Source organism: Orbicella faveolata, unplaced genomic scaffold (genome assembly GCF_042242905.1).
Source record: "Orbicella faveolata isolate gen_17 unplaced genomic scaffold, um_ofav_v1 contig_24, whole genome shotgun sequence".
Taxonomy (NCBI): Eukaryota; Metazoa; Cnidaria; class Anthozoa; order Scleractinia; family Merulinidae; genus Orbicella; species Orbicella faveolata.
The window spans coordinates 22,062,412-22,084,740 of NW_028301552.1; the positions used below are offsets into that span (position 1 = coordinate 22,062,412).

At 39.5% G+C, this 22,329-nt stretch overlaps 4 protein-coding genes across 4 annotated transcripts in view; 1 reads left to right on the plus strand and 3 right to left on the minus strand.

Annotated features, from left to right (window-relative positions):
- Positions 1-3,413: 3,413 nt before the first annotated feature.
- Positions 3,414-4,511, plus strand: LOC149110889 (uncharacterized). The gene is made up of 2 exons (XM_089291775.1): positions 3,414-3,939; positions 4,037-4,511. Exons 1-2 carry the CDS (start codon positions 3,429-3,431, stop codon positions 4,447-4,449), a joined length of 924 nt encoding a protein of 307 aa, XP_089147901.1. The 5' UTR covers positions 3,414-3,428; the 3' UTR covers positions 4,450-4,511.
- A 403-nt stretch (positions 4,512-4,914) lies between these two features.
- LOC110064442 (uncharacterized) lies at positions 4,915-7,295 on the minus strand. Its single transcript, XM_089291768.1, has 3 exons — positions 7,203-7,295; positions 6,796-6,834; positions 4,915-6,348 (listed from the first exon to the last, which is right to left on the minus strand). Exons 2-3 carry the CDS (start codon positions 6,822-6,824, stop codon positions 5,565-5,567), a joined length of 813 nt encoding a protein of 270 aa, XP_089147894.1. The 5' UTR covers positions 6,825-6,834; positions 7,203-7,295; the 3' UTR covers positions 4,915-5,564.
- A 2,965-nt stretch (positions 7,296-10,260) lies between these two features.
- On the minus strand, positions 10,261-15,285 carry LOC149110890 (kinetochore-associated protein 1-like). The gene is made up of 5 exons (XM_089291771.1): positions 14,732-15,285; positions 13,415-13,521; positions 11,533-11,668; positions 10,899-10,994; positions 10,261-10,743 (listed from the first exon to the last, which is right to left on the minus strand). Exons 1-5 carry the CDS (start codon positions 14,786-14,788, stop codon positions 10,636-10,638), a joined length of 504 nt encoding a protein of 167 aa, XP_089147897.1. The 5' UTR covers positions 14,789-15,285; the 3' UTR covers positions 10,261-10,635.
- Positions 15,286-15,422: 137 nt separating this feature from the next.
- The window catches only part of LOC110044375 (kinetochore-associated protein 1-like), a 57,904-nt gene continuing 50,997 nt past the window's right edge, over positions 15,423-22,329 (minus strand). The window contains exons 49-58 of the mRNA XM_089291765.1: positions 22,095-22,184; positions 20,784-20,888; positions 20,106-20,199; positions 19,937-19,995; positions 19,256-19,493; positions 18,402-18,475; positions 17,776-17,971; positions 17,533-17,609; positions 17,297-17,341; positions 15,423-15,809 (exon numbers count right to left, since the gene is read on the minus strand). Of these exons, the coding sequence (XP_089147891.1) occupies positions 15,744-15,809; positions 17,297-17,341; positions 17,533-17,609; positions 17,776-17,971; positions 18,402-18,475; positions 19,256-19,493; positions 19,937-19,995; positions 20,106-20,199; positions 20,784-20,888; positions 22,095-22,184 (1,044 nt within the window). The 3' untranslated portion in view covers positions 15,423-15,743. The remainder of the gene's footprint in view (positions 15,810-17,296; positions 17,342-17,532; positions 17,610-17,775; positions 17,972-18,401; positions 18,476-19,255; positions 19,494-19,936; positions 19,996-20,105; positions 20,200-20,783; positions 20,889-22,094; positions 22,185-22,329) is intronic.

A 22,329-nucleotide genomic window follows, 5' to 3' on the forward strand; every position in this document is an offset into this window, starting at 1 on the left:
GTTATGCTTTACCGCCCCCTTGAAATGATTGCAATGAAAGAATGAGAGAGAGCCATAACAATAGGCCCTTTGCAGCTAAGCCGTCACGTGACCTATTTTTCATAAAATTATGGGCTACAACTTAACGAATTCCAGAAATGGAAAAAGCATGTCGAAAATATCAAAATGGCCAAGTTTGAGGCCCCCATCATTAAAGAAGGAGATTTTATGACGGTCCGAATTTTTAAAAGAATAAGAAGATTTGCATGGAAAAAGTTGCTGGAGAGCAACACCTTGCTCTCCAGCAACATATTACTTACAAATCCTCTAAATTTTCCGAAAATTCAAACTGTCGTATAAACTTACTCCTTAATTCCAGAGGCCTAAAACTTTGCCATTTTGGTATTTTCGATGCGCTCTTTCCATTTCTCGCATTCTTTAAGTTATAGCCCATAATATAAAAATTTTTAGGAAAATTTGGTCACGTGACCCCAGCTGCAAAGGGCCTATTCAATTTATATTGGCGCGAAAAAATGTCTCAAGTAACCAATTTACAAAGATATACATTTTTTTTTAAGAACATTTCGGTGACATCGTGACACCATCTTCAAGTTCAAGTTTATTGTAAATCATCTTTTTCTGTAAATAGCGTGCGATGATAAAAAAACTGGAAAAAAAAAAAAATGAAACTGAATCAAGTTTAGTATAAAAATGCGTTGGTTTACAATGTTTATCACCGCTGTTTGTATTGTCTTTTTAATTTACCATGCCAGTCTTCAAAATAACGGTTGATACAAAAGATTCCCATTTCTCTTTGTTCTCGTGCACTCTGTAAAAATATTATTTGAACCGAAAGAGGAGCTGCGACTGTATTTTGTAAGTTTCCCTTTCTTGAACCGGCACCTGAGGCCGGGAGTAATGCGTCACTCAAAAACCTATTGTTATGCCTATTAGCCTCTTTGCATAAGTGAGTCCGCAGACTCCCTTTTCAGAAATTAAATGTTTTGACAGTCGCGAAAAAAGTGTCTTGTTAAGTTGCTGCTGGTATTCGCAGGATCTGTGAAAGATCAGATCAGCCAATAGTAGAGATCTAACAAGGCAAGGCTGACACTTATAGAGACCAAACTGAAAACCAAGATGTAACCGTGGACGGCGAGCTGTTTCCACCTGGTTGAGCCTCGTGCAGTAGAAAATTGAGCAACAACATCACCAAGGCCAATTGCCTTTACCAAAAACACATGGTAATGGCAAATTGGCCTTGGTGCTGGTTGCTCTATTTTTTGCTGCTATCGTGCTGACGAGACCCAGCCATTTCCACACAGCTGTCCACGGTTACATCTTGGCTTTCAGTTTGTTCACGTCGTTGTCTCGTTACGTTTTCTTTACATGAACAGTCCCAGCCCAATCACTGGACGAGCAAGGAAGGTCAGGTGACATTATGTAGTCTTACCTGTTTCATTTTCCATATCACTTAACCTGAGGATCCCAGTTTTGTTTGCAAAGACCACCATTTACGCCTTATTTAAATTCCGCAAGGCTTTTTTTTTTCAAGGAGGTAAATTTTTTCGTGTGAACAGAAGCCGAAATTCGTTTTGCTTGGCAGGCCTGCCCGGGTGGTAACCGGGCTCATATTCAGAGTGAAAAAGAGCTTTGCAACCACGATGCTGAGTATTCATCAAATGCAAATGTTCGAGATAATCTTTTGATAAACCAAGCTTAACATATATGAGCAGGAGGGGGTGTGTCTAAGTAAAACATTGGTTGAGTCATCATTCCCAATGTGACGTCACGTTTCGCTCGGATGAAATTTAAAATGGCGTCCAATGGATGAAGTCGAAGAGGTTGATAAAAATGCAGAATTTTGCTCGGATATTCTGCCCCATTTGTTTAGGTAAGTTAATATTGTGGTCTATATTATATCGAGGAATCTTTATTTGGTACTTTTTGTAAGCCAAAATATTCAACAGGGAAATAATTTGAGCGAGAACTTTCTGTTTTGAAGCAAATTTGTCGAGCAGAACTGTTAGCTGATTGACCTTTCGAGGGCCACTGCATGGCGAAGCAGAGCCCTTTTGACACAAGAATAGGTGGCTTTCTTGTATGGGGAATTTCAGTTCTTCAGTGCTCGGGGTTCACCTCATCAATCCCTTCAAAGTGCAGAGTGGCTGTGTGAAAAGAACAGCCATGTACTTTCCATGTTTCAGATAGTTAGATTAGGTAAGGTTTCACCTTTGTCGTACTGCAGTTTACATCTAGAGCAATATCCGTAATTTGGTTCATATTTATGGTTTGACTAGTAATTCGAATCTAGAAAAGTCTCGTCTTATATGCTAGGTAAACCTGCAACAAATATTAGACATAGCTGTGTCATTTAGATGAAAAGCCAGCCTAGTTCGTGGCCGAGGGCCTAGAATTTGTGACTAGCTTTTCCCTGATTTCTAGTTTGGAAATGGATATTTTAAAAATCGATGAACGCCGTTAATAAAATAGATCCATCAGAATCTATCGATTTGCAAGGTCATAATCAGCTAATATTTCCCTTTTGTTCATCCAAAAAGTTGTATCCTACTGAAAACACGTTATTAAAGACACTTTTTTTGCAGGGAATGTCACTGGAAGGAACAGTCATATCATAGTGCACAAATTCCCTTTCAGAATGCCACACTGGGCATCACTTAATTGGGGATTCTATGAATATTTACCCTTCGAAGGCTTGTGCCCCCCTTGATGATACACTGGCATGGAGTTTATAGCTCACCTCAGTTTAGATTTTTAAAAATTTCTTTATCACCTGTTAAGACATACATATATGGGAGCTCATAATAAAGTGTATTATCGTTTGTCTCACGATGTAGTCACTGAGATGTAGATCGCGACGTTTCGACTGCTTACTGCTAGTCTTCTTCAGGCGATAAGGTCGACTGATTGCACGGTATCATTTATATCACAAAGGTCGGCTGTGATTGGTGCATTTCGATCCTCCTATTGTTCCGTTGTTCGGGCGAGTGGCTGTTCCCTCAGTGGTCCGCTGTTGTACCGTTCTCCTGTTGTTGTGCTTCTTGATCGTGGGTATCCATGCTTCAGGAATTTCAATTCCACTATCCCTGTTGATGTTGTTAGGGTGATGTCTTATGTGAATAGGGACCTTTAGCAATGACGACGAGAATGTGGACGACGACGTATATGACCGATCGAGGCCTGGGACGGGACCGTCCTCCACGGCGGGAAACATAAACACTTTAGCACACCGGTTACGTGGACGAGTCCTTTACTGCAGCTTTCTGTGGCAGTCAACAGGTAAATGTCTCAAAGAATTTCGTGACCTGCTTATACTTATGTATGGTGATAACATTGTCTCAGATGAAGAGTTTTTGCTGTTGCACGATACGTTCAAAACAAAAAATCCCGAATTTCCTTATGGAAACTACGAGCGATTCGATCTGGATTCTATGAACTCCGCCGAATGCAAAGCAGAGTTTCGTGTCGAGAAGCAAGACCTCCCTCGCGTGGTTGCAGCACTCCAACTACCACCGGTGTTGAGATGTGAACAGAGAAGTATTTGTGACGACATAGAAGGGCTATGTATGCTTCTCAAAAGAGTTGCCTACCAATGCCGGCTCAGCGACATGATTCCGCGATTTGGCCGACCAGTTTCTGTAATAAGTCTGATCACAAATGATGTGATCGACTACGTCTATGACGTTCATGGGCACCGTATAACCCAGTGGAATCAAGATCTTCTGAACCATGGGGCTTTACAGCGTTATGCAGATGCTATATCAGGACAAGGAGCCCCCCTCGACAATTGTTTCGGTTTCGTCGATGGGACTGTCAGACCCATTTCAAGACCTGATGAACGTCAGAGAATTGTTTACAATGGTCATAAGAGGGTCCATGCCCTGAAATTCCAATCGTTGTCTCTACCAAATGGAGTCATTGGAAATTTATATGGACCAGTTGGTGAGTTTTTTTTGTGAAAGTTCTTGTTGTTTTTAGTTATGTAAACTTTCTAAGCAACTTCTGTTCTCACCTTTGATTTTTGTTTTCTTCGTTTTAGAGGGGCGTAAACACGACGCAGGGATGTTAGCAGATTCTGGACTACTACGTGACCTCCAACGGCATGCTTTTTCTCCAGCAGGTCAACCAATGTGCATATATGGAGATTTGGCATACCCTCTCCGTGTGCATCTTCAAACCCCGTTTCGCCATGTCCCACTTGCACCCCTCATGCAGGATTATAACGAAGCTATGAGCGCTTTAAGGATTTCAGTGGAATGGCTTTTCGGGGATGTCATCAATTCGTTTAAGTTTCTTGACTATAAGAATAATTTGAAGATTGGACTTAGCAGTGTGGGTAAAATGTATGTTGTCTGCGCACTACTTCGTAATGCCATAACATGCCTTTACGGTAATACCACCAGTGATTATTTCGGTTTTGAGCCGCCCACTTTGGAACAATACTTTCACTAATAGGGGGAATAAAATATAGAATGTAGGGAGGGGACATCACACACTGCAGAGACACGAAAAAACAGACCACCCTCTTCTGCAAATAATGGCACTTTAGCCCCAATTAGCTTGGGCATTTTTGTTTTTCTTGAGCCAGCTGGAGGTGGACTCAAAGATTCCCACAACCCCCCTCTTAAATAAAAATATATTTTTATAAAAGGGGAAGGGCCATTATCTTCAAAACAGCTTAAATGTGTGGTAAAGAGGAAGAAAAAACACAAAATGTGAAAATTTGGCCAAAGCTTTGTTGCCATCGAAATGCCAAGTCAATGGATAACAGTTCCATTGTTCAGCATAAATTATCGCATCTTAACAAACAGATTATGTTATAAACATTTAAAGTTCCCCCATCCCCACCCCCCTCCCTCACCCCGTCCCAGGAAATACGGTTAAATATCCCAGGACCACACAGCAATAACATTCCCATTCGCCAAGAAAGCACTCAAAAGCAGCTGTTTAATGTAATTTCAAGATTAACAATGATTTCTGTACGTCAATTTCATTCTTAAATTGTAACAAAATGGAGGACATCTTCACATTAAGTTCCTAAAACCCTAAAGGACATCTTCAATGTCAAAACCCCAGTAGAATTTATTAAAACGTAAAACCTGGGTTGAAACCATGTTAATATTTAATTGCTATTCCAATTAAAAGCTATCCAGAACTACTTTCATGTCCTGCTGTTTCAATTTTTCTCAGTGTATTTTAGCAAAATGAAACTTGAAACGTTGATCTTTTCAATTCTAAACTTGCCAACCCCTACAATGTGGGAGTGAAAAGATTCACTTAAGTTACTTTAGCTTCAAGTATATATCTTTGATTACTGTTAACATTCTATGTCCCAAGGAAAATTTAAAAAAAATCCCGTTTTTCCTGTAGAAAAACAACACAACTTTCCAAGTCTAGAAGAAGAAGAAATACCAACTTTGTTAACTAACAAGCTCACCAGGCACTGTCACCAAAAAACCTCTAAGCACTAACACTTAACAAAATGATAACACAACATGATCGCAAGGGATGAAGTGTGCAAGTGTCCTGCCCAATGTGCTTTTCTTAACTGCTTTTTCACCTTTCTCTCATGAGGTCTTGGGCACGACTTTTTCCAGCAAACCCATGAGTATTTGACTCTGTTGCTGTTGCTGTTGCAAGAAAAGCATTTGGAAATTTTGCTGCTGCTGTTCCTGCCTGTGCTGCTGTTCAGCCATGAACCTCAATACATCCTGGTATTGTTGCTGGTTCTGTCTCTGCTGATTTATAAGCATCTGATGCTGGGCGGCTCTATTTTCTTGTTCTTTCTTCTTCAGTTCAATTTCTTCCTTCTGGATTTCTCGCTCATTCTCGAACTTCTCTTTCAGGATTTGCACAGCTTCAGTAGTACTTCTTCTGCTTTTTCTTTTAGTAACTTCATCACAATTTGTATCAGCATTCCTCTTTCTGGTTTGTCCCAGGCGCTCCATGGCTTTTAATCTACTTTCTTCTGCAGAGGCCTTATCATTTTCATTCTTTTTAGTAAGGGTATTTGAATTTTCTTTCCTTTCTAAATCAGCTGCCTGTTCTTTTTCTATGATTTCAGACAATGCTATCTCTATTTCTGTTTCATCATCACATGCAATGCCAGAACCTTGCTCTTCCTTTCTCATCTTTTCTTTGTATTTGGCAAACAAAAGAGTAAGCCTGTCCCTCACAGAGCGCTTACTAACTTTGAATTTCGGTGAAGTGATGCTATTTAAGCTTAGTGCTATTTCACCCCACATTTCCCCTCTCTCTTTACTTTGTCTTGGGTGCTTAAATGGCTCAAGAAGAAGAACCTCCTTACAAAGCATAAGGTCATGTTCCTCTGACCACTTCATGGAATAATTTCTGAAAATAAATACAATTTTTATTACGTAAGGAATTAGATCTTCTACTTAGTGTTATTGCAATAAACTTTATCCTATGGTGAAATTAATTTAATTTTGAGTACTTAAGCTTATTTATAAGCTCAAAGTTTTTATGCTCTAAATATTTGGAAATTAATCTTTGTTTTAATTTATTTTCTTTGGCTGAAAATCAATGCTGGCCAAAACATGTCAAATGTTCTGCTAATTTGAAAATGCAAAAATTATCCACTCAAACAATTAACGTTTATTCAGTGTTGTAATCAACGTCAAGCTAAGTGATTCAGAGCTAAGCTAAGTTTATAGTCGATCGAAGCAGTTCGGACACTTTTCAAAGCCCAGAAACCTTCTTAAAAATTCCAATTGATATAAATCACAAAACTATAACGAAATGCCCGCGATTTGTATTTATAAAAGCACTACCACGTACCCTGCAGTACTTTTATCATCATCCGCCATTGCTTTCTACCTGCAACTCGAAAGAAATCAAGTTTTTTTCAATCACTGTACGATCAAATTACTTTCGGGACAAGGCCACAAGTTGGAAGAGGATAAGGCGGCTGTCATGGCTTGAGAAGAAAACGACCTCACAAGGAGAATCGAACAATTCGTCAGGCCTTTGAAATTCTGTGGCAGTCCCCGACCGTGGATTTGAGCTTCCGGCCCTAAGTTCGTGCATGCGGTTTTCCCGTTCAAAGATCTAATTTCAAGACGTAAACAAAAGCAGAATCCCAGGATAATTGAAACGTTTCCATTGGTTGCTGTTACGTTACAGGAGTTCGTGTTTATGCTTGCATCGACGTGTAATTCAGGGCGTTTTAGGGAAAAACTGCTTACAATATCAGCCTGAGTTAGCGTACGTCCTCGTTTCCGTTGTTCGTCCAGCTGAGTTAGGACTTCAGATACACATTTCGTCTCCAGCAGTGTCTGCAAGGAAAGGAAAAGAGAGAAAAAAAAATCACACTGAGAACTAGGGTTATAACTCAGACATTACAGTACATTTCATGTGAGAAGTAACCCAGCAAGCCTTCATACTAAATGTTCTCTAACCAACGACTCTTATCATCTGACTCCACAACCACCCGCAGCCACATATGTTCAGGTAACAGAAAATAAGTCACTGGGCGACCATCAATAAAGCCGGGGCAAATTTCAAGGTGAACCGCATGAGTGAAATACCTCAAAATCCCCTTAAAAGAAATAAGCGCCTCCTTCGTTTCCACAAAATTAATAGGGTTTTTACGAAACTCATTTTCAAGACTTTAAGGGTCGACATTATCCCTTCAAGTAAAGAGCATGCGAAAGTGATCCTAACACCCACCAGAATCATGGTTGAAGAAGACTGATATCTGGATTACGACCGACAGTCATGCCGGCATAGAAATTCAGTGTACTTGTGACGAAACAGAGACTGCGGTCTCACTGAAAAGTGACATGCAGATCAAACCTGAATGTGCCGCTGGCGCGCAGTGCTTGCCGGAATGAGCACAAGGCAGGCCAACGCGTGAGCCTGGAGACCAACTTTGTGAAACTGTACGACAATGGAATACACATCCAAATCAAGCAGGAGAGGGCATCTGAAAGAAGAATCAAACTAAATTAAAGAACATGAAGGAAATAACAGGGACACTTCCGAACGTAAGCGCTAAGTAGCTCGAGTTAAAAATCTAAGTCACCAACATAGGAGCGCGGACAGAATCACGCCCAGGAAGACTGCTGTGATGATACTGGTAAGGTGCCAAACGGGTGTTAGAGAAAACATTCAAGGTATCGACAAACTAAAGCGGTGTAAACCTTCTAAACATAAACTATTCACCTCTGAAGTAACGATGCCGATTCTTCACAGGCTGCTACCTCCTCTTCTGATAACGGTGTAGAGACTAGATGAGAAAGAAGTACTGTTAAACAATTGAACATCTCATCGAGTACAGATCGACCTAGACTTTCTAAAAGTCCTTTCCAATAATTCTTCCCTGGCCTTTTGGTTTCTCCGTTGGAAAGGTCGACCTTTCGTGACTTGACGTCCAATTCTCGCGCTCGTGACTTCGTCGGTTCAAGATTGCCCTCTGGTTTCGCTCGAAGGCAATTAAATGAATAAACAAAGGATCAAGCAAAGGTCGACTTGTGGCAAGTCTACGATGGACCCCGATAATTCGAACTCGGTTATTCTGAACCCATCTCTCTTGGATTTGCCCTTGTTTTTTTTTTTTTTTTTGTCATTTACTATTGGCTATTTCCAATTCCATTAGTGGAGTTGAACAATAAACACGTTATGACGTAAGACCACTGTAATCTTTTATTGTAATAAACTTTGTCCTCAGGTGTTCTTTTCTGACCACTGGTCAATAAAATACATCCCATCATGTTGATTACATATTACAGTCGAACCTCTGGTTGCGACCACCTCTCCTCAGCGATCAGTTTTCCAAGATACCAAAAGATTCCCAGTTAAATCACTAGATTTGGAACCTCTCGTAAGTGACCTCCTCTCGTAAGCGACCGCGACCACTTTAAGAGCTAAAAGTTTGAAATTTTCTTTTGTTTTTAACCTCTCGTAAACGACCTCTTGACGGATAATAGAATGGAAATTGGATAATAAGGTGTTGTAACATTATCGCATTTCTGGGTAGTACAAGAGACGGAAACTTCTGCCAAGTACCAGATATTTTCTGGAAATCGACTTTTCACATGAATAAAAAATCTACAACATGGGGTAGGTCTCTGCAGTTATCATATGCTAAAGAGGCAAAATTTTGACCGTAAGCGACCACCTAGGCTTGACATTTTGGGTGGTCGCTTCCTGGAGACTGTAGTTAGTATTCTTAATTTTTTAAAATTCTTTTTATATTTAATGATGACCCAGTTATTTCGAACCCCCTCTATTTTGAACTATTTTCGTTCTCCCTTCAGATTTCGAAATAGCGGGGTTCAACTGTAGTAACTAAATCCATTTTTGGAACGCAAACCTAAAAACAATAGTTTTCGAAGATAAGAAAACAATAACGGCACGAACAATAAACAAAAAAGAACAAAGGAAAAAGCACTGCGTGGAAAACATAGAAAACGGGAAGCCAAGAGCGACAAAAGCGCTTCGCAGAGTGAAAAGTCAGTACTGTTATGCGTAGCGATCCGTGTTTTTTCCTGGCGTATGACTTCGCCTACCTGACTTGAACGGGGCTGTTAACACACTTCGCCATACTTGTGGCAGACAACGAACCTGGAAAAACAATAAAGAATGGAGCCAGGGCTGATTAACTTGAGTGTGTTTGCATATTTTCCAAGCAAATACAACGCTGTCTACTGTCAGAACAGCAAACGCAGTAATTTTCCCTCACATATTACAAGTCGTAATTAACTTCTACTTCCTTGTTTTCTTTGTATTTATCTGCTGCCGATATAGAACTTAAATTGTAAGGGAGCTTACAAGAAAACCAGCTGGTTAATTCAGCTCTCCATCTCGAACGTTAATTTCAGTATCTGTGAAATTGCTTTTATATAGGAATTCCCGAGACTGAATTAACAAGCTAATCAACGAAACTAACGATAGAAATCATAAAGAATCACAATGCAACGAGTTCTAAACAAGTTAAACTATGAGTTCCAACATGGCGGTTCGCCCCGTGTAGTTCAATCTGTCACCTTTGCGCATGCACTAAAATGCACGCGCAACTCGAGCAGAGCGCGGGCTCATTGCCTAATAATTATATGAATGAGCTCGACAAAGAATAGACCATTTCTAAGTTGCCTGTTACCTCTGTCTCAAAACGAGTCTCAGTGCGAAACCATTCATGTGTAAATGAATCCTCCGTAGGAAAAAAGATGGTGACTGGTACATTTACCCATAGTTCTTTGCGCAAGAAAACCTTAACAACGCTCATAAAAACGTGCAGAAAAGTTATAAAATCTTCAAACCTAGGCTACACAATTTCCTCAGCACAGGAACAAATATTGTAAAAATTTGGCTTTCTTCGTGCCATATAGGCTGTGTTAGGTTCGCAAGGTATTGTGGTAAAATGTACAGCCGCCATCTTTTTTCCTACGGTGGATTCCGCCTACAGGTTCATTTTCATGCATATCAAACTTATTTTCAAGAGAAAGGTTTTGCACGAAGACTCGTTTTGAAACCGAGGCACAAGGTAACTCGGAAATGACCTATTGCAATTGCAACTGACTGATTTCCTCGAAATTATCGATAACTGACAAGCTGCTATTATTAGAAGCTACAAAACATCGTGCAGCCTCCAAAATAGTTGCAGGAAATTGACCCAGTTTAACAATCTGATAACGACGATGACAAGACTAACATAAAACAAATACTTGCCTGCCATAGGTCCGAAATCCCTGCCAAGTTTACAAGAACTCGTCGAAGGTATTTTATCTAACAAGCAAACATGTAAAAGCATTAAATTCATCAATTTAAAAAAGAAATAAAATAAACAGATTAAAAAAAAAAAGAAAAAAAAAAAAAAAAAAAACAGATGTAGTCACGTCGCAGCGACTACACTGAAAACGAATCTTTATATGCGAACTAACCATTCTAAATGTCAACAGCTGCTGTAGGACACTGTTCCATAGCTGAGAATCATGTATGTTATTGTCCAGACACAGGTCTGCTACAAGACGAACGGCCTGAAACGTAAACCAAAGCGAAACTCCTTTACCTTCTCTGGCTAACCCGTCTATCGGAGACGAGAATAATATTCCCAGAAAACAATAACAACAACAACAACAACAACAACAACAACAACAACAACAACAAAAACAAAACAGAAAAAAGCTAATCCTCTTTAACACGCGAAATAAACTTTTGCAATAATGCGAGACGACGATATGACTTGGTGCATTATAATCAGAAATTCTTTGCGCACACTTTACTCAATGACATTTCACGTGCTACATTTCCTGGCCTTTTGACTATTTCAGTCTCAACCTCGCATTCAATACGCCAATTCCGAATTACCTTTAGCTTCTTTGTGTCCCTCCTTTCATAGGAAAATGAGATTTCATTCATACAAATTAAACTCATTTTCATATGAATGGTTATGCACCAGGCCTCGCCTTGATAGAGAGCCTTCAGGCAACTCGGAAATGTGCTACTGCTCTTGTTTCAGAGCAAGATATGATATTTCACCCTTTGTAAGAAGAATCTGAACTCAACAACACCAACCTTCTTCTCGTGTTTGTGATTCCTCCACAGCCCTCGCACCAGGCCCTCCTTGTTACACTTGTCAAAGGTGCTTGCTGATTGCTGGATGTGTAGACCTTCAAGTTCCGCCAGACAAACTAGCGCCTGCATTTGCTGTCTGCCACCGGTAACAAAGGAAAAAAAAGTTATCAGTAATACTATTTCACCAAGCATGGGATGCTAATCTCGTTCCCAGGTCTCTCTCCCACCATTTTTGCCAAGTTGCCAAAACAATTTTTTGGTATTTATTTATTACTCTCCTGGGTGTCAACAGCCGTTGTACACAAATGGTCACAAATGATTTGCTAGCCGTGAGATTTATTTCAAACGTTTCGTTGAACTCGGTTAATCCTCCGCCATAAGATTCAATTATACACAAACGTAACATTTCAAGTTTATAAACAGTGCTAGATATAATTTGATTTGACTACAATCTCAGTTAAAACGTAGTACTTGAAATTCGCGCATTTTTCCTGTATGCGCGGTGACGTCATGCTATGCGCCCAAGCCTTCTAGATGGCTTCCAAAATGGCGGACATTTAAATTGTTCCGGTACGGAGCTTTTTGCTGTTACAATCAGGTTCAAAGGTAAGTTCACATCCTAAAACACAGCGATTTGATTGTGACGTATCGTATGCTTTCGTAAGAACGACTTTTTAAAAATTGGGTTTTCGCCTTCCGTTCTTGGTGCTCCGTGGGTAAACAAATTACATTACATTTACATTTACATTTACATTTTTTCTCCTGTAAATGTCTAGCACACGATGTGAGCCGTGGTTGCCACAGACTTTCGTTTTTAAAATTCTCTGACTTTCCCGCATAAAAATGAAATTTCCCTGACAATAAACACAAAATGACAGATATGATAGCGGCCTCCAGCCTCCCTTACAGCCGTCCTTTTACCTTGACAGTGACGGTTTACCTTCCTTATTAAGATAAAACATAGACCCTTTTCAAAAATGGCTGCCAATTATAAATTATTTTGTAAGTATTAAAAATTAGGCAGCCAACCTTTAAAAGTTGATAACTCAAAAGAATTTTTACTTTCAAACAAAGTTAGTATGGCAAATTAAAATGCATGTGAAAAAACTTTACATTGCAGCCATTTATGAAAAGGATCTATTGTTTAGATCACGGTGAAATTAATGGTATTAAATCATCAGTGTTATAATTTCAATTTTCTCGGACTAAAAATAAAATCCCCTGACCTTTCCCTGACCTTGAGGAATTTAGGTAACCCTGAGAACACAATGAGCTTCGACCAATGCTTCAGCCCAGATGCTGACCATTAGGTCACCTTCCTCCTTCTCTACTATCGGTGTACAGTTGTTTCTAATACCAGTGAAATGAGGGTCTATCATAGGGGGTCTTACATTCCGCAAACCGCCATATTTTGTTCATTCGAAACCGCAGACTGCTTTCGTTTTCTCTTAAAAACTGAAACCGCCTTACTAGTACGACGATCGATCATTTAATACTCCTCACAAAGACCACAAGATCTTAAGAACAGAATGAATTGTTCCTAACTCAATCCAAGAACCAGCGAACAAAATGTTTTGACGTCTAATGCGCGGTTCACAAACACCAAGATTGCTCGAGATGTTTATAACGAAACGTAAAAGTACACGTTTTGAGGGCTCTGTGTTTGAATGACCGCCACAAAAACATGCAAAAATCGAAAACCGCGAACTAAATTTATGATTTCCCGCAACCGCGCGATAAACAGTCAGATAACCGTAACCGTAAGCCGCCGGATAAATACGAATGTACCCGTATATAGACTTTCAAAACTGGCTTAAAACCGCCAAACTGCCAGACATAACAGTAACGTCTTAGTAACCGCAATCCTAACTTCTCATCTTACCTGATAACGCTGACTGAAGTGTTACAAAGTTTTTCAATAAACTCTACAGGCGCAATGGCGAAGAGAGCTCGTAGTGCACGAAGACGGCAAGTACTCGGGGAACCAGTCTGAAACAAGTATTAAACAGATCAGCAATGCCAAAATAGCGACTTCCCATGAAAGAATTCTGTGTTTCTTGTCTTGCATGACCTGGCTCAATGCGTTATCATGCACAGCACATAGCTTGGTTAGTTGAAGTACTCAGAGAAAACAGAATTCCAGCAGTTTTTCAGGATACAAATGTAAAATTTCCAGGATCCAGAACTCAGAAAATTTCGGGGTATATATACTTTTCGAATAACTTACAGGAGTGACCACAATGAAAGTGTTTGTAATATCATTTTCTATTTTTAATATCGCTGCAAAAATGTTCAGAGGTTTCTAAGAGTAGGTAAAAAAGGGAGGGTATTTTAAAGAAGTTTTTAAGGGCGTTGGAAGTACATTCCACAATTTTTGGAGTTTTTGGAGTAAATTCAGGGACCCGCGCGAGTCCTGTAATAAGGTGGAAATGCTAGCATACCATTCAAAGGCAGTAGCAACACTCCTCAAGTCATTTACTAGGGGGCTTAAGCAAAGACGGCGGCGACGCCAAGGAAGACGCCTAGTAAGATATGAATTTATATTTTGCCTTCGAATTTCGCAATTTTCTAGATCTGTTCGGTACGCATATCGGTCTGAAAACCTGCTTAAACTAAATATGTAGTGCCAGTGATAACTTCCGAAAAGAAATACGCAAAATTAACCACCAGGGCACTCGTTCTCTAAAATACGCAGAACTTGGCACTTTCACGTCGTTCTTTTGCATAGGACGGCTACGAAATGTACAAAGATTTATAACACACCTGCAAGCCATTGTTCAACTCATTAAAACTTTGTTTCTTGACGTCGTTGCTGTCGTGTTTTGCTTAAGCTCTCTCATAATGCCTCGGAGGCAGGCGATACGTGCCGACGGCAAGCACTCTAGTGGTTTGAAAACCGCTTCTGACACCACGAAAAGATCTTTGAGTAACCAGGCCACTATTTCAATATATCGTTAAACTCGCCATGTTTGCAAAATAAGGTTTTTAAGTATTTCTTAGACGTAGTACTAGGTCTCAAAGAACACAATTGTACTGCTCGCTAGTGGGTATACCTATTTTTCTGATTTTTAATATTCTTCTGATATTATTTTGTGGATTTTTAGATGAATATATTTTATATTGCTGATCACCTTAGGTTCAGCTGATCGTTTTTTATCAGGATAAAGATTTTAATTGTGAGTAACGCTGTATATAATACCTTGTTTGCAAGATTGAGAAGAAATCTAACAGCAGTCTGTTGGTCGCTGCTTTGCATGATGTAAATGACTTTGGGCAGAGAGAAAACACAAAAATGATACCACACCAGGCGTCAATGAACAAATTAGAGCAGCTCAGGATGTGGAGTGTATTCATAAAATACTAGTTGTCAACAAATAGGCATGTGCAACAAAATGTAATTGGTGATAATTCGTATTGACATAAATTAATATTTTGCCGACACGGAACGGAGAACTGGGTGGGAGAGTAGTACGCGAAAGCTCATGGGTAGTACGTTTGTAAAAAGAGACGGTTGAGAAACTTGTGACATTCTACGGTCAGCCTTACCACTGGCACTTTCCCATAAGGCTTATTTTTATTGTGTAATTAGCATCACATGATTTGTTTTTTCATTCTGTTGTTTATAGATCAACATTAAAACTCCACAGGTGGCGCCACTGCATTTGGTCGGGGGTACACGGTCCCTATTTTTCCTAACAAGAGGTTTTTGGGGTTTACGTGTCCGGCTTTGGCGCATGTAGGACGTTACTCGATGTATCTCTTATCCACTTTGTTGTAAACTTATTGTCGCAAATAAAACATATCTTGGGCCAGGCTGACCAACGCGCCCATGCCTCAACCTTTGAGTGTGTTCGGTTATGTAGTGAAGGCAAAATTATAGTCATGTGCACTTTTTTTCAGCAAGAAATCAAAGACATTTTTAATGATACATTTCTAATACATCTGTGTCATTGTGAAGCACAAAAAAAGGAAAAAAGTCATAATTTAATAAGGAATGACGGAGTTAAATTTACGTTAAAAAACCTTTCCTCGTTAAAAGACAACTGTTTACAGATAGAAATCATCTCTTCCTTGACGCATCAACTCCAAGTCAGTCTTGAGGTCAGGAGGTTAAAGACCTTGAGGATGGACTTGGTAATAAATAACACTCTCACAATTGACTAATAATATCAAGAATGTAAAGGAACCTGTACGACCTGAGAGAGTTGGCCTTATCTTCTCAAGTTCTGTTCATCTTCCTCGTTTTCACTGTTCTCGTCACTGGCAGGTATGACAAACTAAGAGTGAATTATAAATCTTGCTGAGCTGAAGATTACCTTTTCAGAACGATTTTGCTTGTATTACAATACCATCCAAATATAAGGAACACGTTGAAATGATTTTGTGTCACAGAATAATAGTCTTTCTCATGACAAATCGTGATATAGAGCGGTTTTCATTTGAGTGTCGAGAGGCAATTGGTTTTGCATCAACTATGCTACAAGACTGGCTCAAAAAACTCGCGCCGCCTTTTCATCCAATCAGAAGTAAAACCAAAACCAATTGTAACTCACTCGCACGCGTTTTCCCGCGCTTTGGGTCAGCTATATGTACTTCGAGCTTTGATTGGTTCACTGTATTGTCTATGTCTTTTGTGATTGGTTAAAATGACTTCTTTGGTTTTGGTTTTACGACACTCAATTGAAAACTGCTCTATACAAACTTGTAATAAGTCATAATCACAGGAGATGAGGTTCTAGATCAGATGTCGATTGATTGCCTGAAGCAACATGGTTGACTCACATGGTTAAACCGGTGATCACCATGAATCATGGGTAAAGACATGATGATGCATTGTGGGTAACAGTATATTACAAACTCACGAGGTTATACTCCAACCCAACAGCTTTGAAAGGTTCAGAGCTACAAAGCTCTACCCGGCACACATTGCGTGCATATAGCGCTAACATTATGCATTTTTTCTTCGCGGTTCTCTGTCCATTAAAATCATGGAAGCCATGACAGGCGCTTCAGTATTAAAAAAAAGGCCAGATAGATGCTTTTAATTGACTATTTGGAGGCCGCGTGGCCAAGTGGTTAGGGCGCCGGACTTGAAATCCGAAGGTCGCGGGTTCAAGTCCCGCTCTAACCACTTAGCTGGAGTTGTTTCTCGGTGGACCCTAGTTCAACTCCTCGGTCATGCTTGTAAATAGCCCACTGGTCTGCCTTCCGCCGGTTGGGATTTTTAAGCCCATTACGTTTAATTGATATATTTGTTTCCTTCAGTTAAATTGGCATGGCTGTGAACTAGCTAAATGTAGCTAAGCGCATTGACCACTGTAAACAACAACATTTGAATATTTTTGAACTATTCTACTGTTCCACAAACTTTTTCACACGTGATCCTAATTTTTGGATATTTCACCCACGAGGCCAGCAGCCATGCAAATTTATTGGAACAAAAGAACGTGGTTACATAAGAAAAGAGTTCAACTCCCACAGGTTTGGTTTGGTACACCAACACGGCCGCCGTGTCATTGTTTTGGGACAACAATATGACTGCCGTGACGTCATGTGAAACACTCTTTACCTATTGCTCTCTACATTACATTTCTGTAATTATTGAACATAATAAAGGAATATTAATAAAACCTTGAAATTAAATGTGATAAAAAAGCAAGTGAAGTATTACATGTATTTCAGTCTCTTGTAAAAAATAAAAGTCAAGTAAACCAAACACGGGCTTATCAATATGACATCACCAACAAACTTTATCTCCAAATACCTCAGAGTCCCCTCCTAATGTATGAGTGGAGGAAGGAAGCCATTTCTGAAAACGCAAAGTTAGAAGAGGACTTAACCTTGACGATCCCTAATGTTGTGTATCCTACGAGGTCACAGAGGCAAAGAAGTCGCTTTGATTAAAACCAAAGTCTCACATCACAGTGTTAACACCACCAAAACAAAACAAACTTTGATTAGTTGTTAGTGGTAACCTCCTCTCCACACCACTAACCCTACCTCTATCAAATGCAGCCTGATCTTCTCTATTTTGGTATTGTTTACGCTGGCAATTTCTTCGGTAGCTTTGTGGATGTCTGAAAGCAAAACAAAATCCCTTCTATAAGTGAACACGATTCATATCAAGTGTGGTACTTTGGACAAGTCCTCCAACCACCGTGACCATTCTATCCTTCCATGTACTTAATTTTACGTCATTTCCAAAAACTGACTCTAACTTTCAATACCTATCCATTCTCATACCTGGTGGTTGGTGGGCAGTACCTGGTTCCCTAGCCCCATAATTTTCATACAGTTGACAAATGAGCTTAGCTGGTTTACTGGTTAAAGAAGCAATGGAAGCATCTGATATGTTGTATTTCTGAAGCACGTGTTCAGTGGCCACTCCGCGACACAGCTCCAACAAGCGGGTGTAAGTAAGCTTTGCCTTCTCTTCATCCTAGAATGTGCAACAAAGTTAACTGTAGTGTTTGAGCTATGTACTTAAAAATAAAAATACAGAGCACAGAGCAGCAAATGGAAATCATATTTAGCATACTCGCTTATCTGTCCCCAAGATTTACAAGATGTCCGAGTTGCCCATTGCCTCTGTGTGAAAATGAGTCTGCGTGCGAAACCATTCATACGTGTCTCACCTGCACGTTTTGTTTCGTGCAAATCAAACTCGTTTTAATAAGAATAGGTTTTTTGTACCCTTTCAAGTCCTGCAGGGCAGCTTCAGATTTTAGCGAGCCATAAACTAGAACGTTAACTTGGCCAATCACAGCGCACGCGTGGTAACTGAGAGAAAAAGGATCATTTGCTATTTCCTAGCAAACACTCACGAGCAGTCACGAAGGAAAGACATTTCTTTGAATAGATAAGTTTACCTTCTGAGAACATGTTGCCTTCCAGGTCTTTGCTAAGTCTACGCAGGTATAAAGTATATCTATTTTTTCATCACCTAGGAAAATACACATGTTGTTAATCTTTTCACTTGTCAATTCTCAAAATGCTCCTGACTTTATTAGGACATTGTCTGTAACTCGCTTTGAGAGAATTGTTCGTGAAGAGCAGGTCTTTTATTTATTTTACGTATCATTAAATGTCTAATTAAATATCTTACAAAGTATTGGCAATTGAACAAGCACGTTTACACAAAAATGTCGGCCACAAGTGTATAAACTGTTTAGTATTATTTACGTTCAATTACGTTTGATAAAACAGCGAGAAGATGCTTGTCCGCTAGATGATCAAATTTACAATCTTAATCATACTTCCTGTTTATTACTCACAATACATAGCCAGCATAGTTGGCTGTATGTGATAAATAAAACGGGTTTAAAAATGTAGGAGTTATGTTCTGTGACGTGTCTGTATTCTCTATGATTGTTTTATTTTTATCCCTTATTTCTTTTCTATCTTGTGTTTTCTGCAATTTTCCTTGTTAACCTTGTAATGATACTGTCAAATTACCAAAAATGTAAAAAACCCCGAACTTTAAACAAACTAACTCCATATTAAAAAAAAAAATAGTGTATAAAGTAGGTTAGTAGTATATTTTAGGAAATTTATCACTGTAATGCAAAGTGTTACTGAAGAAATAAAATAACTTAAAACCTGGAAAAAGAGTGGTCCCGTTGTAATAATTATACTACTTGTTGTGTGACAAACATGAAAGAAAAAACAAAGCTGTGAACAAGGTAACTAACAACTACAACTGAAACAAAAACGATGCAGTTACCAAGAGGCAGCTGCTGAGCAATCCACTTGGCGGCAGCAATTGCCATTTCCTTGTCCTTGATAGAGTACAGCATACTTTTGGCCTTTTCACTATTGTAAGTTTTCGCCAATTGGCCTGGTTCTTCTCCTGCACTCTCTACGCTTATGTTAGGATCACTGGGAACACTAGGGGCTGTTGAACCAGTTGAAGGTCGCGCCAGGTTACGGATGGCTGTTAGATACATCTTATCACTGGAAAGCTGGACAGGAAAATATCAGTGCAAGTTTGTTGAGCTGTTCAAATTCCCCTGACCTTAGTTTGTGCTTGTATATGATTCGTCTTGGGAGAATGTGCAGTTCCAGGAGAGGAAAACATTCACTGTCACACTGCAACTCTGAGCTAAGGCCTCTAGAAATTCATAAGGGAGAGGGCTCATTTAAAGAGCCAAAATTTCAAAGAAAAGTATCAAATTAAACGGCAAGGTGGAGGTTTCCGAAAAAAACCCACCTCCTTAGGACAAACTTGAATTGACTCTGACAAACTTGACTTGAAAGAAATTGTTATTAAATGTCTAAATTTCCAAACAGACCACAAGCAAGTACTTTAGCATAGTAGTGATAAGATAATAGTTTTGATTTTCACCATTTATGAGCCCATCTTATCCTGACAGTGTTATCTTTACAGATTAAATGAAATCCTCACCTTCAGCAAATTGGCAATACCCAGGAGTTTGGGAACTGTTTCCTCAGACAGCTCTGGGGCTGCCATTTGAGACAAAATATAAATAAATAATAGTTATAGTAATCCAAGTTAGATAACAGGCGTATGAAAGACATACAAACAGAAGAGGAATGTTCCGATGCTCGCTTACCCAGAACTTTCCAGGGATCACCATAGAGTAGAGAATGATATGGAAGCCTGGATCTTGAAAGTGGAGACAGTGGTCTCTCATTGTCCAATGTGGTCTGTGACAGACTAGAAGTTAGTTTCCACATGTACGTGATAACAACTACTGATTACATTGTAAGGCACGTTTTTACAAATTTTGATTAGAATAATGGATACTTTATTCGTGTTTAATTATTGAGTGTCTGAGCATATCTCCGGTTTGATTGACATGTACCCTCTGGGGGCCAAAAACCACGCACTGTGAATAGTTTGTGCAGATTGTTTACCTACCCTCCCTCTCCTATGGGAGCATTATTGGCGTTTTTGCGGGCTGTGTGCTGGTTAATAAAACCCTTTTGTCCCCCATAATAGGTGTGCTGTGTGATCTTTTAGTTTGTATTTTCCCGGAATTAAAAACTCCCAATGGCATGTAGAACTGCCACTGTATACTGTGTATCAGGCCTTAGGTTAACTGGGACGATGAGCAAGGGAAGTGCAAAAAAATTCCATATTCTAATTAGATCTCCATACACTCATGGTGAGTTCATAACAGTTCTTTCAAGTTTCTTGGGTAAATAAATTAAGTTTGCATTTTAGAGACGTCCGTTTGACAAGTAGCACAGGGGAAAAAAAACAGTTGTTCTGGTCTCCATATTCTTACCTTTTCGTTGTCAGTATTCTGGGATGAACAGTAAAACGATCTCTCATAACTAGATGGTGCTGCTTTGCGGTCATACTGATACAGGTACTCCAACAACTGAATTCCCTGCAAAGGATTTCAACGAATTCATAACTGCTGGAAAACATGCCACCAGTTATACTACTCGTGAGTTGCTACTTACTATGGTTTACAAATTAGGACCACTCAAAACCCAAGATAAACTAAGGAAACCTATCAACAATGTAACCTAACAACTGAACAATGTAACCTAACAAATGGACAATGCACATTGCAGTGTACCTAATATGAAGTTGACTTCAGACCGTACCAGCTATTTCTCACGTCCTGTAATACACGGATTTCTTTACTTATAACCTTTGCCAGGCCGTTCTAACGTATATAGCAAACGGTCACATTACCGTTTAACGGATGCTAATTTTTTCTAACGGCTCTGCAGTGGACAGGTTCTTCATTCTAACGCTATGATGCTAAGGCTAACGGGTACAGGCTAACGGCTAACGCTTACATTCTTCGCTCAAACATTTTGATATTCCGTGCTAACGGTAAGGTTAACGCGTCTAACGTTTATGACAAAACTTTCTAACAGGCAACTAATGGATGATTAACGGTTTCGCCCGTTTTTAACGGACAAGCGCTGAAGTATGTTTTCTCGTGTACGGTCACATTTTCAGAGGTAAACGGAGAAGGCTTTTTCACATAAGTCGAAGTCTTTTAGCTTTGAATCGTATTTTCTATTGTATTTCATCACATTTTAACTGTATTTTATTGCATTTTATTGCATTCTATTACAGCTCACTACAGCTCGATAGTATATATAGTAAGGAACGTCCTCGATAGAAACGATAGAACCTCTGATGTTTCTTTTGTTTTCTTACATATTAAAGTTTAATTATATTTTTGTATTTCTTTAAATTTCCTTCAGAGGATACGTGAAGATACTATAAGCTTAACAATGACTGGTTTGCAACGGCTGTCATTACCATCACCAACAATACCATTAAGAAACATTTTGTCGTGCAATTGTCATCAAAATACTTGGAAAATAATTGAACTTCCTATGGCTGCTAATTACTCCAGCACTCGCAGCCATATCAATTTGGCAGTCTATTGGACAACCATAGCTCGATCTCACATACAAATAGACCATATTCATATTCTCGGTAATGGACTGGAACTAGCTTGCAATGGAGGCTAATGCGGGAGATGTTGAAGACTCCCCGCATTAGCCTCAGTTGCAAGCTAGTTCCAGTCTATCACCGGGAACACGAATATGACCTTTTGCATCTTTACCTTATCTACAGCAGGGGCAGCCCCATCGTGAGATAGTTCTTTAACCAACTTAAGGATGAAGAGACTTGAATCATAGTCATACGGATCCACCTGTAAAGCAATATTTAATGTTAGCATGCACTTTCAACACAGCAAGAGAAGATCTAAATACAAACAAATTCGCCCTGCACGTGAGAATACTTATGATTTGGAAATGACCCAAATGCAGGGTCCTGTCGCAGGTCTTTCTTGTATT